Raw genomic sequence first — 14,407 nt, 5'->3', positions numbered from 1 at the left:
ATTAGTCAGGGACGGACTGTGTAAGTTAGGGTGTACTTTGCTATAGTACCAACGGAATTAGTTTAGGGTGATGTCAGATTTGTGCACTGTTTGAACATTGGACACGATAGATCAAACATACTCCTTAGGGGTACATTATCCTGATCGGCGTGCAATACATCAAGAGCTTAGCACAGAGCAAGCACCACCGCCGTTGCTCAAGAGTATTAAAGTATGTACTATGTTCCTCTATCCTTCCAGATCGTTTTTAAGGAGTATACCAAGTAGGTATTTTGATGAATGCATGTTGAATTAGATGCATACTAGCCATTGAGATTGATCAGGCTTATCTGACTAGGGAATAGTTAGAGTGGCACAAGGGATCATTATAGTTGGTTCTGAAGAGAAGCTTAGGGGTAGGCTTCGAATCATGTAGACCCTTGAGAAAACTGCCCATTATAGCACTTTTTCCTCCTTTTCCCCACTTTTATTAATACCAGCTATTGGGAGTATTAAAGTTTAGTTCTCCACACAGCCAGGTATTTTTTAACCCACATATTTATTGACCCTTCCACTCTCACATCAAACACATATAGTTCACTTCACTTGTAAGTGCTCCCACGTCTCCGTAGGTCGTAGCATGCCCCATCCCGCAGCAGGGCGGTGAAGAACCCGATGAGGAAGCATGCCAGCAAGGGACCTTTTGGTGGGTGAGGGTTATTTTAAAAACACATGTTTTCCCATGCAAGAAAACGAGTATTTCTCTTGGGTTTAGTCTTTTTCTAGTAAGGGTAGCACGGTTCTTTGGTTTTAATAGTGGACTCTAGTTGTTTTTTCATTACTTGCGGAGGAGGCTGAGTTCACGACTTATTGCACCTCTTCACTTCCCTTTTAGTTTTTGGGCATTATCTAGACAGTGCACAGCTGTGTGAGTTTGTTTAAAATTTCCCCAAGGGATAGCCCTCACCTAATAAGCACTTTTTAATAGACCGGACAACACCATCCAGGGGTCCAAACACACACAGTCTACCATGGCCGAGATCACGGGCCTTACTTTCTCTGAAGACGAGGGAGAAAGTTATTTATCCACCATTACCCCTTTTGAGGGACTAAATAACTCAGAACCAAGCCCAGACAATAACCATTTGGATGAATTGACAACACTTAGACGGACACAGATAAAAAACGCACTACATGGTCTCCTGATGACCGAATACCTAAGGACTTTACAGTGCCCGCAAGGTCTGATAGTAAAAAACAAACTTTTTATCTTTCAAAATGATAAGGTTTTCAAGAAAGACTGGTCCCTCATATCCTGGCACTGCACACAGGATTGGCTTATATTAATAATATAAACTGCCACCCGTGAAGCACAAGAATTAAAGACAGAAATCCAAACCATCGAAGGTACGTCTTAAGAGCTACACACCGATCAGTGTCCTAAAGAAATGTCTGGAGGAACTCAATCAAACAATGAATGAGTTTGAAGTCACCCTGAAACAAAGTAAATACACCAAATTGAAGAAGGACACGGGACGATTTAGTCACAAGAGGGTGTACCCCTATATACGGGACGACCAGGTCCCATCATCAAATCACCAGGATTTCAACACCGATGGGGACTCTTCAAACTCAGGCTCCAATAGACCGGGTTCCAGTAGACACAGCGGATCCAATTACCAGGGAAGAAGGAACCATGGAAGAAGAGCAAACTATAGAGGACAACGCAGATGGGGTAACTATCAAGGTCCCCCCCATACCCTCCTTATCCCTACGGTCCACAGATACCGCAATGTCCCATGGCACCATTTAACCACTGGAATGCCCCCAAAGACTACCAGTACTATCCACCAAACCCAGGCCCCAGGAGGGGACAGAACCAGAAGAGGAGCCAAGTCCACTTGGCCGTAGAAGAGGAAGCTTCCAGGGTATCGACCAGGAGTATGACCGCGGCCCTGTGCAACCAACCAGGAACCAGCAGGTAGAACACCTAGTGGTGAATCTTACCGACCAAGACTTCACCCAAGCACAAAAAGAAATCCTGGAGAAAGGATTGGGTTTCGTACCCACGGAGAAACTAGATAAATTTAAACTTCTCAAAGAGATCAATGAATTCATACAGCAGTTGAAATTGAAGATCTACTTCAAAGACAAGGAACCAAAAACCAACAGAGATGACGGCACAGGGTTGAGGGTAAAATCCACATTCACCCCCCTGACAGCCGGTTACCGGTGGAGTTACTGGCATTTGAGAAGGCAGTATGAAGGAGATTGATTAAATGGATCCAGACGAACATCGTATTTTTCACAATACCACCAAAGAACAAAAACAAGCCATCAGACAATTAGCCAATAACAACAACATAGTCATTAAGCCAGCCGATAAAGAAGGAGCAATAGTGATCCCATCTTCAAAAGCATATGACCAGGTATGTCAACACCTCCTACAGGACCGTGAGCACCTTGAGACCCTCACGGGTGAGTAGCGCGCTTTACAAACCCCTGATTGGTTGATTGATTGATTGAAAGAAACTACGAGATCCTCACAGAGGACCCAACGGAGTCAATTTGTATCCAAATCGCAAGCATGGTGGGGGAAGCCATCTCCCACAATTGGGTATCAACTAAAGAAGGGGAATTCCTCATTGCAAAGTCGCCAACTATTCCCTACTTTTATACGATACCCAAAGTCCACAAGAACATATCCCAACCTCCAGGACGACCCATTGTATCAGGCATTGGGTCCATTTTAGAACCATTGTCTATGTTTGCCGATGCGTTCCTGCGTCCACTGGTACAACAAACAGACACCTATCTCAAGCACACTAAAGACGTCTTAAGGCTCCTACATGACATGAGCTTTGACCCAACAAAGGAATTGCTAATAGGCCTGGATGTAGAGAGCCTCTACACTAGCCTGCCACATGACGAAACTTTACTAAGCATCGTAGAAGATGTCCTCTTTGAGATTGATTGGGAGTACCAGACCCCAAGCAACATAGCCATGCACTGCTGTAAAATGGCCCTTACCGAAAAAAGATTTCAATATAGAAACACACCCTACCTCCCCCAGTATAGCTGGTCTATATGTCCATCACCTTGAGTCACACATAATTCTCACTCCTAAAAATCCCTTCAAACAACACATCAGGGTAGGGAAACGTAACATAGATGACGTCCTCGTCATCTGGAATGGTGATGAAGAAACGGCCAACAGATTTATGACCTGGTTAAACCATCAGAATCAGTTCCTTAAATTCACCAACACCATCTCGAACAAGGAACTTGTTTTTCTCGATCTCAACATCTTCCCAAAAGATGGGGGCTTAATAACTACTACACATTTCTAAGCAATAGCCAAAAACTGCCTTCTCCTTTATGACAGCTTTCATCTACGACACTTACGGGATAATCTTCCCTACGGTCAGTTCTTACGACTGAGGAGGAACTGTTCTGACATTAAGGATTTCAAAACCCAAGCTGAAGAACTGCGGAAGAAATTGGTGAAAAGGAACTATCCTACCAAAGTGGTGGAGAACCACCTGAAACACGCTAAGAACAACAATAGAGATGCCCAGCTTGAACCCACACCACAAAAAGTTAGGGAAGACAGACCTATCTGCATCACAACTTTCAATACTTGTTCCAATCAAGTAACCAAAATAATAAACAAACACTGGTGAACACTCAACTGTGGACATCTGAACTTCCCGAAACCTATGTACTCGCACAGAAAAGGGAAAAGTGTACGTGACTTAGTTGTACATACAAGACTGCGAAAATTGACAGGTAGTGGAGTGCCTAACACCCTGCTTCCACCACTCAAGGGTCATCACCCCTGCGGTCAGTGTAGTGTTTGCCATCTAACTAGAATGAGTAAGGGCATTACCTTTGATAATGACACCAAATGGGAACAACGTAGATTCACCACATGCAATACCAAAAATGTGATCTACATGATCACCTGCCATTGCGGCCTACAGTATATCGGGATGACCACACGCCCTGTGAAAGTCTGCATCTGCGAACACAGGAGTAATGTGCAATGCAAAAAAAGCTACAACAAAAATGTCAACCCACTACCTAGAAACCAACCATACCACACTAGACCTGCAGTGGACAGTTATCGAACAACTGGACTCTCTTTTCGAAAAGGAACAATGCTGGGTCATCCGCCTTGGCACACACACCAGGGGCCTCAATGATGAGATTCCATGGGGACAAATAAAATAAAATAGTCTAATTCTATTTAGCTATTATACATGAAAAGGCATTGGTATAATGCATTCTCACGAACAGCTAAGGGCTCCATACATGATCCCTTCATGACCACTGGTTTCAGACAATATCCTTCTATTTCTCCACTTATGTTTGGTAATGATGTAATTCAGCATATTAAATCATAAACCAACTAGGAAGCTCTGCCACATTGGGGCGCTTTCTTTAGAAAATCAGCACTCTAGCCCACTTTCTCTGTATATTTTAGTATTAGAAGTCTTATCAAGTACATGACTAGTTATGCCCTTAAATGATCTCCATCAGCACTCGTTTCATAAATGTGGTTAACTTCTGTGAATACCGAAATGAGTAAGTGTCTTCTGTGAATACCAAAATGAGTAAGTGCCTTCTGTGAATACCAAAATGGTAGTAAGTTTAGGATTTTGTCTTAAGTTAGTTCTGTGAATCGGGCCCGAAGACCCAGGCAGTTCCCCCAATGGAGCCCACCCAACCCAACGTTACCCAACAAAACCCCAAAGTGTCAAGGGGCGTGGACTGTCCGACACCGCCTAGAGCCGATGCAGGTGACCCCGGACCCTCAGGATCCAATGCACCCCAGAAACGACCAACAACAGGAAGGCAACAAACTGGCCAGAGCTGTTTCAATCAGTGGTTTCGGATTGGCCATGGGCATGCCAGAGTTAGACCGGGATCTATGACGCTGCTGTGATGTGCCTCCGTCCTGCTGGCAGCTCCTGTGGGACCCCTGTGAAGAGTCAGAGTCTTGTGGCGGAGGCGAGTGTGGCTTGAGGGTACGCCACTCGTCAGCCCATGCAAATACCTCCTCCGGAGAGTCAGAAAAATGGGTCTTGGCATTAAAAATCACTTTTATCCTGGTGGGGAATAGTAGTGCATAGGATAGGATCAGCTCCCGAAGCCGTCTCTTGGCCACAGCAAAGGATTGACGCTGCTGCTGCACCATCCTGGTGTAGTCAGGTAAGACCATGATTGGATGAGAATTGAATATTATTTTATCTCTATGGAGTCGGGCGAAGCGGAGGATGGCATCGCGGTCAGCGTAGATGAGAAACCTAGCGGTCACAGGCATCGGGCACTCCCCAGGGGGCGGCTTCTTAGTCAAGGCGCGGTGGGCCCTCTCGAACACGAAGCAAGGGGACATGGCCGCGGGCGGTAGTAATGTCCTAAGACAACCAGAGAGGAAATCGTCCATCGTAGTGCCCTTGCAGCCCTCCGGGAAGCCCTCTTGGCCCGCGATGCCAGCTCCTTCGCGATCATGGTGAGTTTATCGACCTTCTTCTGCAGAGTGGACACCGTGTCTTCCACCGTGGAGACCCTGGTCTCCTCCTCTGTAATCCGATCCACAGCTTTCCGAAGGTCCTGGCGGAGGAATGATGCCTCGGATCCGACTGCCCAATCTGGTCTTCGAGCGCGGTCCGCGATTTATTTATTGCCGCATTGTCGGGGGACAGGCCCTCAGCACCCCCCCTCCCTGCGGGGCAGTGGTATAATGGTCCATTGTGCTTTGTTTGGGTGCCGCCGCCCTATGTTTGTCCTTGGTAATGGTATCACTTTTGGGTATATTCTTTCCTCCATTATTACCTTTGGTGGTACTGAGATGGCCAGGGGTGAAAGGGATTGGGAATATTTTGGATGTAAGCTACAGATGCTGTCTAATTCCACAGTAGCAGCTTTACGGGACATCACTATGCCATTGGAAAGTATGCGAATATATATTGCGAGCAAACCAGATAGGCTGTTGACTTCATCCTAGCTAAGAGCGGTGGTGTGTGCGCAGTAGTAGGAGATCATTGTGTAGTCAGGATCACTAATATGGAAAAAAATATTACCAAACATATTTTAGACATCTTGGAAAATGTTAAATGAATGAAGAGTGGAAATTGGAGTTAGTCCCTCTTTAGTGGGTGGGGTTGGATCTATTTCATTGTGATTCTTATTGTTTGCTGCATTCTTGTACAGTATCTTCCCTTATGTTGCTCCTATTGTACCACCCTTTTCGCCCCTAAGAGAATCTCAGTCCATGATATCAATGCAACCATTATGATCCAAAAGGAAGTGACCGATCCTATGCAGATAGACAAGGGTATTTTTTAGACTTCTTCCCTCCTTACAGTTTCTGCCCCTGAAGCTGAAGATATGGAATGCTCCTAAACCAATTTACCATGTTTTATTGAATGATATGTCTTTTGTTACCATATACACTTGCTTAGCTCATTGCTAAAAGGAGGGTCTGTTAGAATAAAAAATTATGCTTCTGTATTGTTTTACGTAAGTTAGCATTCGCTGCGCCATTTTGTGTACGGGCGCCATTTCGTATCATGACCGAAACTAAGTCTCTGCTATTTCCGAGAAACGGCCCTCTCTAGGTTATGTTTCTTCAGAGCTGAGTTCTGCCACACTAATGAATGCACTGTTCTTATTAGCGCATACCTTTCCTTTAGATGTAAGCCTTCTCCCACTTGCCTAGTGGCGGTCACAGGCAGAATGGCCTTGACTGATAGATAATGTGTGCCTGGCCTCAGAACCGAAACGTACTCCTTTGTAATTTACTGTTCAGCTGTTGTTGGTATTGTGATTTTTAACATATGCGTTTTTTTAAATTCCTTTACATTGTACAGAATACATTTGTACTATCTATTTGATCCCATTTGATTACTTGATTTCTTAGATCCTATGTTCATTGTTTACATGTTGGTGATATAAGGTTCCTATTGTGAGTGTGGATTTATGTATGTGTATTCACCCGAAGGTTTTTTTTTTTGTGACTTAAGTCTATTTTGGTACCCTTCTCCTTTGGTGTTTGGGTCCCTCTCTCTTTTCTTGAGAAAAATATACGACAGACAATGCCGAATTGCAGTGGCCATTGGCAGGCACTTTCGATGAACAAAAGATTGAGTATTTACAAGAACAGTTCTTTAAGAAAAGAAGTAGTCAGTCTATGTTTGATTCCCTCAGAACGTGGCAAAAGGCAGCTGAGCAGAAACAAATGAAAGTAGAGAAAGAGGCCTGGCAAGAGAGAATGCAGACGTTGACTCAGAAGTCTGTAGCATATGACAGGGAAAAGCAGGAGAAGGGTATTGAATGTGAAGATAGAAGGTTTTGATTACATATTGACAAATCATATGTGGCTCAGGAGGAAGATGATACGTTTGTGAAAGAATTTTCAGATGCTCGACCCCCGCCTCTGTATGCCCCGCAGAGAATATATCCTACTGTTCCAGTGCCCTCATAGCCGCCCGTCACAGTTGCATCTACTGTCTCTGTCCCTGTGTCCACTGTTGTCATGTCAATGGCTGTGGTTTTGGCTCCTCTTTTCTTCTGTTTCTTCGCCGTTTGTCGCAACTGTGACTATTAGTAATCCTGCTGCACCTATTGTTTCAGCATCCCTTTCGCCAACTCTTTCCCCTGCGACACAACCACCAGCGATGATAGTACCTGTTACTACTGTTGCCGCCCCCACTGTGGTTTTCCATCCTCCGAAATTAGTAAGTAGTGGGATGCCGATGCATGAATTTGAGGATAGGGATTTGACAAAGTTTAGGGAACACATGGGATCGTTAGTGAGGTCTGATGTAGGGGATGAAGAGAAACAGGTAATAGCAAATCAGGCTGCGCATTGGGCCCGTAATACTATTTATAGTGTGGAGCATGTCTGGGCGACTATGAGAGATTTTGAGCCTTTTATACAGCAGCATGCCCTTAAACATATGTCAGCTACTTTGATTGGCCTTTGGCAGCAGTACTTTGGAGCGGAGGCGCCCCAGATTCCATACGATATTAGAGACCGAGTGTATAGTAGTGAATTGTGGCCAGAACAAGTCTTTGCTAATGTTGCGACATTCATAGCTTACAGGGGGAGACTGCATGAGAAAGGCCCCAAGTCCGAAACCCAGTTTCCGATGAGAGAGGTTCATCCCATATATCACCCAGAGATACCAGAGGTAACAGATGGATGAGGTACTGGGACTCGAGCGGCAGTAGCAGCCCGGTTTCAAGAACAACGGGCTTATACTCAATGGAAAAGGAGTGACGTTTTATCCCTTAAAACTCATTTGCTTGATCCTAGAAAGAATCCTACCGCTTATTATAAGGAGTTGACTGAGGTTGCTTCTTCAACGGTAATGACTCTTGCTGATATTGAAATGTTTTTTGGTCTTCTTGTTCCTGTTGATATTTGGAAGCAAGTTCATACTCAACATCATGTTCCAGACCTTAGTGGTACTTGGAATAAAATTAAGGGATGGGACCAGGAAAGAAAGCCAGGTGATAAGCCTCGGGCAGAGACACTTGTCCTGCCTGGCCGCAACATTACATACATGCATTCTCTTGTTCCCCCGAGAAAAGTGGACTGGGATAAATTATCGGCTTGTCGACAAAAGAAAGATGAGAGTGTGTCTGACTTTGTCACTCGATTTGAAGGTACATTTTTGGATTATAGTGGATAGGATTTTTCTTTTGAGGGAGGAGTTCGCTGCTTTGTTAATAGATTTGTTTCTAACCTGCTTCCTGAAATCGAGACTCAATTGCAATCCTCTGAGAGTACCTGGTCCACCTCCTCTCCCTCCGTTATTTTGATTATGGCACAATATTATGAACATAGGGATAATGAGGAAAAGGAGAGGACAGAGAAGAGAAGAGATATAAGGATTTAAAGATAAAGGTGTTGTTATAGCAGGCTTTTAGAGGGAATGGGAGAGGACGTGGTGGTGCTGCTCGACAGCTTCCACGCACTAGTAGGAGGCCAACTACCACGCCTTTGGGTCCGAATCAGTGTGTGTGCTGCAAAAACGAGGGACCTTGGCATAGTGAATGTACTGTGCTTTTGCAGAAGGTAGCGGTCCCGGTCGTGGATTGGTGGAGCTGATAGGACAAAGAGTGCTGCAGCCACACGGGGTCGTTTCAATAATAATTATTTTGATGACCCTTGAGATGGACAGTACTATCATGATGATTATGATATGGATGAAGTGACAGGAATGTCCTATAGCTAGGACAGCCAGGGACAGAGTGAGGGACCAGTTCTGATACCTGTGGACCAGCGTGATCCTTAAGTAACAGCAGAGTTGCAAGGCTCAACCAAGGAGTTTTTGGTGGACACAGGTGCAACTGTTTCTCAAAATATGGTCTGGCCATAATAATGTGTTGGTTGGTTTCTCTGGTGTACCGGTTGTAAGCCCCATTTCAAAAGCTCTTGCATTGACTATTGGCCCTTTCACTGTGGACTCGCCGTTCTTGCTTACATCTAATTGTGGTGAAAATGCGATGGGTTTGGATTTGTTAAAGACATTGCATGCCGCTTTTTATTATACTTCGGCAGGTGTTTATATGACAATGGGTCCAGATGTTAAGAAAACACAAGTGAACCCAATATGCAGTTGGTCAGGGACCTTGGGTGCGTATAAAATTTCTAAAGACAGTGGTCCCTAGACAATCAGAATACTGTTCATAAATATAGACTCAATCAGTGCTATATTCTTTGTCCAGCCGGACAGATTTTCAATATACAATGATTGTATGACATAAAATAAGAGAAGAATCCAAGTGGGACACAGCCTGCGTCCTACTAACAATAGCAAACAAACAACATTTAGGGAAGGGTTCAGGCAAGGAAGGCGTGTCTGCATAAACGTTGGAAGGTATTACAGACTGATTATCGTAGGGACACCATTACACATTTGGCATTACAGTATAGTATATGTATATGGTGTACATTATGTCGACGGCGTTTCGATCCCTTGGGATAATGGCGGGATCATCATCAGGACACTTTTAGTTATCATGCCTGTGTACATTTAGTAATTGCCAGTAGAGGCCAGGTGTGGGGGGCGCTTGTCGTGCTCCTGCAAAATGAAGGGAGTGCGCCAGATCGAATAATGCGCCAGTTGATGAAGAAGTATCAAGGGGCTTAAGGCAGTAATCTGCATGCGGTAGGCGAATGCCATGAGATAGCAAATTAGGTCAAGATGGGTGCCGGGATCGCTATGCAGAGGAAATATTAATCCTGCTAAGGTATCAATCAGTAATCAAATAGGTTCAGCGGTCGCGGTCCTGGGTAGGGAGAGTTCCAATGGAGTCTCGGTTCCAGTCCGAGTCGATGCTCGTGGTTGTCCAGATGTAGCACTTGCTAAGCAGTGTTTGTCCAAAGATGCGCCCCTTCCTGTTGACTTTAAAGATGTGCCACCCACTCTGTCGGCGACAGGTGACACCAATGTGGGATTGTTGCAGATATCGCCGGTTTCGATACAGGTCAAGGATGGTGCTGTTTTGCCTTGTATCCCTCAGTATAAAATACCGCAGGCCGTGGAGCAAGCTTTATTCCAAATTATACAGGGTTTGATGAGGAAGGGAGTCATTGAGGAGACAACTGTTAACATTTGCAATAGCCCTATTCTTCCAATTCTTAAACGAGCGCCCTCAAGTTCTTCTGATGACCATGAAGATGTTTATTGTTTTGTGATTGATTTACGTGAAGTTAATAAAATAGTGGTCCCTCAGTTTCCAGTGGTTCCTGATATTACTACTCTTTTGACAATGATTCCTTCTACTACTAAATTTTTCTCAGTCATTGATTTGAAAAACGCATTCTTCAGTATTCCTATTCATCCAGATAGCAGGTACTTGTTTGGTTTTACTCTAGCTGGTAGAAGCTTTAGATTCTGTCGACCTCCTCAGGGCTATACAGAAAGTCCGAATATTTACAGTCAAGCATTCAAGAGTCAATTGAATTCCCTTTCACTTCCCCCAGGTAATGTATTGGTGCAGTACGTTGATGATTTGCTCATCGCATCTGACACAGAACAAGGCTGCGAAGACAGTACGGTCAAATTGTTGTTACATTTGGCCCAGCATAGCCATAAGCGGTCTCTTTCTTAAATTTGAATATTGTCGACAGGAGGTCACCTACTTATGCCACCTACTGTGGAAGGATGGTAGGAGATTGACCCCAGAGCGCATCAGTGCCATTGTTAGAATGCCTGTTCCATAAACTCAGAAGTATGTGCACGCTTTCATTGGTATCACTTCCTACTGTTGGCAGTGGATACCTATCTATTCTTTACTAATCAAACCCCTGCTTGCTTTAGCATTAAAAGATGTGCATGAGCACCAGCCTTGGACGCCTGATTATCAAGAGTCTTTTGAGCAACTGGAAACTGCGCTTTGCTCGGCCCCAGTAGTAGGTTTGGTTGAGAAGCACAATCGTAATCTCAAACTCAAAGTGGCAAAAAATCAGGAGACAACAGGGTTACAGTGGCTAGATGCTTTACCATTCGCTCTTTTATCAACAAGAACAGTTCTTCTAGAACAGGATTGTCACTGTGAGAGGTCGTGTTTGGACGCCCGGCAAATGTCCTTGGCTGTTCTCAGATATTGAGTATCCGTTGTTGATCGATTACGTTTGCCAGTTAACTGAAAATCTGCGTTCTATTCACCAACAGGTCAAGGTAGCCCTGCCAGCCACACCAGAGGGGCCCGGACATGACATTCAGCCTGGTGATTTCATCCTGATCCGTAATTTCCAGAGGAAGAAGAGTTTAGAGCCGCGTTGGAAGGGACCAGAACAGGTACTCTTGGCTACACGTACCGCAGTCAAGGTCGCCGGCCTTAAGAATTGGGTGCAAGGCACTCATTGCAAGAGGGTGCCTCTGTCTTTGCCTTATGACCAAAGATGGATCAAAGATGAAGTAGGGGACTGTGAGACGGCGCCACAGTTTTTTCCCTTCAGTGATGCCAAGCTGACTTAGACTAAAATGGATGTGGAGAATGATGCAGTGTTAAATGCAGCAGTTCCACCGGAGATATGAGCTATCCAGGAGCCCCTTTTTATTGATCGCTCTGTGCCTGGAGTCACTATGTACAACCTGCGTTCTCAGCTGAGGAATAGTGCAAAAGGAGAAGTCAGAATAGTCAAGGACAGACTGTGTAAGTTGGATGTATGACGTTACAACGCATACTTTTACAACGCATGCACTTACAACGCAATTTTTACAACGCAACATCCACTACAACGCATTCCATTACATAGCATGACACTACAACGCATTTTTAAAAACTACCTTTACAACGCATTCCATTACTATTTTGTAAGTGAATTTTGAAATTTAAAACGTCAAACAATGTGAGTTCTTTAGACTTTCTACGTTATTCTACCTTGTTAAGAATGATGATTAACCCCTTGCATGCCCGCCCCTTTCCCCGCCCAGTGCCGCGCTTAACATTAGCGGGCGGAGTTCATGACGAGCTGGACTCGTCATGGGCACAGCGCCACCGCAGCCCATGACGAGTCCAGCTCGTCATGGGCACTGAAGGGGTTAATACAACAGAAACCCACTTGTCCATTTTCCTCCTCCTCTCATACAGCTTCTTTCTAGATGGTCACTCGAACTATAAAAGTGGCTTTCATCCAATGAAGTGTTAATATGTAATGTGCCCCCCTTCCACAATACAGTATGATGTAGAGTGGAGGGTCTGAAGCATGGCCAATCACCAAGAGGCACTATTTAACCAAAGCAATGTTGAAGTTCATTACTGTTTGGGTCTTGTAGCCTGGCCATATATTGCAGTTGATAAAAATAATGGTGTGATGGCCTCTTTCAGGGAGGGATGAGGTCAAGTTAGAAAGGGTCATGGCAGAGCAAAGTGGCTCCATTTTTAGGTTAAGCATTTGTGACCTCTTGTATATACTTTAGTATGTACTTTATGTACTCTGGAGAACAGCCCTAGGACTTGTCTGCTTACGCTTAGGTACTTTATTTCTGGTCAACTGCCTCTATTTAACTGTCTTAATAGAAACGACCAGAATTGCTTTCTGCTTAGGGACTTTATTTATTTTTTTTTTTTCTGGCAACTGCCTCGTTTTGACTGTTGTAATAGAATATGATCAGCAGAGGCCAGTAATATACCAGAATTGCTTTCTGCTTAGGTACTTTCTTTTTTAAAATTTTTCTGGCAACTGCCTCTATTAAACTCTCTTGACCTGCAGAGGTCAGTAAAATACCAGAATCACTTTAGCATTCTCTAGATTCCAGTCCATAGAAATTGTCTTCCATGAGCACCTAAGACAATAATATTTTTTTCAGATCTTGTATTTACAGTGATCTGACACGAAGGCCCTGATTTTATATTAAAAACAGAGCTTTGGACTATACCATTTCCCTCTGAAAGGCAATATTTCTCTGCATGTGTTCCCATACATGGGGTGTCACGCAGTTTGGTGCTTATTTTCCCTCCATGTTAAAGAACAGTAGATGTTTCAGCACCCAGGCTAATGTGCGGCATAGCTAAATACATATAAGGTCCCAAAGGCGAGACCGATTACATTGCAAATGCTTGTTTCACCACCCACCGCCCTCAAGGGAAGACAATTCCTACCTGGAGAAGCTGTGGGTTTTTTTGTGCTGGGAAGGCTTCCTCCCTTTGGCTTCTTATAGCTAGGGCTCATCATTTTTGAGGGGATCTTCTTCTTGGGAGGACTGTCTGGCAGCATTGGCATCTGTCTACTGGGACGCGCAGGGTGGACAAACTCTTTCTTTGTGTTGATCAACTCTTTCTTGCTCTTGGAATAAACCTCATGATCCACAGAACTGTCAAATAACAGAAACATTATGTATTTCGGGTCTACAAAAGCAAAGCTGAAAATAAAGGTAGGTAGTTATACTAAACCGACGTTAAGACACACTAAAATGACTCTCCTAGTTATATTAATTCCCACTGGGACACAAAGCACTGACCACCAAACACATGCCACAAACTCCTGTACATACTACAATGATCCCAAGTTGGAGCTGATCTCAAAATATGATGCAAAACCATCAAAACATACTTAACAAACTTCAATATGCCCATTATTGACCCGAAGACACACTTTTTTTTACCCCAAACGTTAAAATGCTCAAACCATACGGTATAATTTACAGATCACAAAACACAACTCATGAACATCAATATACACTGCAACATTTCCAAGTCACACTGCACTATTCCAGAAAATGCACAGCACAAACTGCAGGAAAGTGCATCCCACACAATAAGTTGGAAGAATACTGTACCTGTATCAAGAGCCACACTGCACCAACACCAGGATACACTGATCCCACCCCAGGAAACATTGAAAAGTTCCCAAGACATCCCATGCACCAATTCTCCAACATACTGCATCACCTTAAAGGCCTAC

The 14,407-nt window shown here is 44.2% G+C and overlaps 1 protein-coding gene across 1 annotated transcript in view; it reads right to left on the bottom strand.

The window, feature by feature from the left end:
* GARIN5A (golgi associated RAB2 interactor 5A) overlaps positions 1-14,407 on the bottom strand; it is a 245,012-nt gene that overhangs the window by 23,447 nt on the left and 207,158 nt on the right. The window contains exon 6 of the mRNA XM_085614337.1: positions 13,606-13,817. Coding sequence (XP_085470463.1) covers positions 13,606-13,817 — 212 coding nt within the window. The remainder of the gene's footprint in view (positions 1-13,605; positions 13,818-14,407) is intronic.

This window comes from Triturus cristatus, chromosome 7 (assembly GCF_964204655.1).
Source record: "Triturus cristatus chromosome 7, aTriCri1.1, whole genome shotgun sequence".
Taxonomy (NCBI): Eukaryota; Metazoa; Chordata; class Amphibia; order Caudata; family Salamandridae; genus Triturus; species Triturus cristatus.
Note: the sequence above shows the minus strand (reverse complement) of the source record. Positions and strands in the feature narration are given on the sequence as shown.